The following is a 1,895-nucleotide window of genomic DNA, read 5'->3' as shown; positions in this document are numbered from 1 at the left end:
AGCCCATATACCTGTTGAATCCACTCACTCGACAACTCAAGGACCTACCAGATCCTCCCTGTGAAATACCTCAATCCAGCCCCTCCAAAACTCAGATTGGATTTGGGTTTGATCCCATGAGTAAAGACCACAAGATTGCTATGATTGTATATTATTTTTATATTTTGTTGGAGTTGAGCGATTTGTATACTCATTGAATTCTGATAATTGGAGAAAACTTAGAAATGTCCCAATCCCAAACCTCTATAATTATTCACAAACAATGCGAGCAAGCAATGCTGCTGTTCATTGGATGGTAATGGGAAAGAACCGTCGAATCTTTTCTTTTGATCTAGTACATGAGGTGTTTACAGAGTTGCCTCTGCCTCCTGGAGAAGGATATTACAAAAATATTGTGGCGATGGGTGGATACCTTACTGTTTTTTGTAATCCCTCTAATGGGATTTGGGTGATGAAGGAATGTGGTGTTAAGGGCTCTTGGACTAAACAGATAATTTTTTATGATTCGCTTGGTTGCAGCTATACACCAGTACAATTCTGGAATGGTAAAATTCTATTGCAGCGCAATCGTAAGGAGCTAGTTTTGTACACCACCAAGAGCAAGACAGTAAGGAATCTTAGAATTCAGGGACTTCCAATCAATTTCAAAGCATTTATTCACACTAAGAGTCTTGTTATGCTCAAGGATTGAAGGGAAAACTAGAAGAAGAAGATTTTACAAGACGGGGTAAAAATCAGAACTCCTTTCTAAAATCCAATATCCACAATATTGTGCCCAATTTTGTTTTCATTTTTTTTTCTGAAGGTAAAGTTTTGTTATTGAGTTTTGTTTTTGTAATGCATTTTTCTTGCTTTTTTAGTTAGTCTTCAAGCATTATGTCTAGATTATTTTGGTTTATTAGAAGTTAGATTTAAATTACGGAGAATGTAAGGTTCCAAAATGTGGGATACATTATGTCAGTTTTTTTTTTGCTAAAGATCAAGAAATTTATTGAAAAAAAATAAAAAAGGAAAAACAAGAATACAAGCATTTATAATCCCCCACCTTCGGCATTGCCATCAGCAGGGGAAAATAAATCAAGAGCAATTGAAATGAAATCTAGGCCTTGAATCAACATAATGAGTAAGCTCATAATTGATTCGAGCAAGAAAAGAAACATTTGAAGATGATGTTCCAGCTCTTGTCGCATCTCTAGCAAGAAAATCAGCCATTCCGTTTGCTTCATGAAAGCAGTGAGTAATCTTCCATGTTATAGAAGTTAGGAAGTCCTGACAAAACATCCAATCCTGTTGAGCATACCAAGGAATTGAGCGAGCTTGAACCGCCACAACAACCACTGCCAAGTCAGATTCAATCCAAAGAGATTCAACCTTCAATTCCTTAGCCAGAATAATTCCTTCAAGCAAAGCTTTGAATTCTGTAAAATAGTTCGTCTGAACTTCCAAAAATTTCTGAAATGAGTCCACGCAGAAGCCCCTATGGTCCCTTAGCACACCACCTGCACCAGTTCGTCCTAGATTGCCCAGAGAACACCCATCTACATTCAATTTAGTCCATCCCAACATTGGTTTACACCAAAAAACTTTGAGCATTGAACCTTTTTTCCTTGGACAAGCTGATATGCCTAGCTGATGACAACATAGTAAGTCAATAGGTGGCTTGATCACTCCCTGCAAATTAAAATTCACATCCTGCACATCACGCTTGACTTTCTCAAAGATCTGAAAAATTGACTTCAAAGTACCTCCATGACGTCTATCATTCATTTCCTTCCAAATATTGTCAGCAATCACAATAAAACCAATAGACCAAGGGTCTTTCATAGACAACACCCTCCTCTTTCTAATCCACCAAAGAGATAGTTGATAGAGGTCACACAGATCAGGCCAAGAAA

General features: G+C 37.5%; 1 protein-coding gene across 1 annotated transcript; it reads left to right on the top strand.

Moving 5' to 3' along the window:
• Positions 1–262: 262 nt before the first annotated feature.
• LOC122071901 (F-box protein At3g07870-like) lies at positions 263–691 on the top strand. Its single transcript, XM_042636376.1, has one exon. It carries the CDS (start codon positions 263–265, stop codon positions 689–691), a length of 429 nt encoding a protein of 142 aa, XP_042492310.1.
• Positions 692–1,895: the final 1,204 nt, after the last annotated feature.

Source organism: Macadamia integrifolia, chromosome 1 (assembly GCF_013358625.1).
Source record: "Macadamia integrifolia cultivar HAES 741 chromosome 1, SCU_Mint_v3, whole genome shotgun sequence".
Lineage (NCBI taxonomy): Eukaryota > Viridiplantae > Streptophyta > Magnoliopsida > Proteales > Proteaceae > Macadamia > Macadamia integrifolia.
The sequence above is the reverse complement of the archived record's forward strand: the minus strand, read 5'-3'. Positions and strand labels throughout refer to the sequence as shown.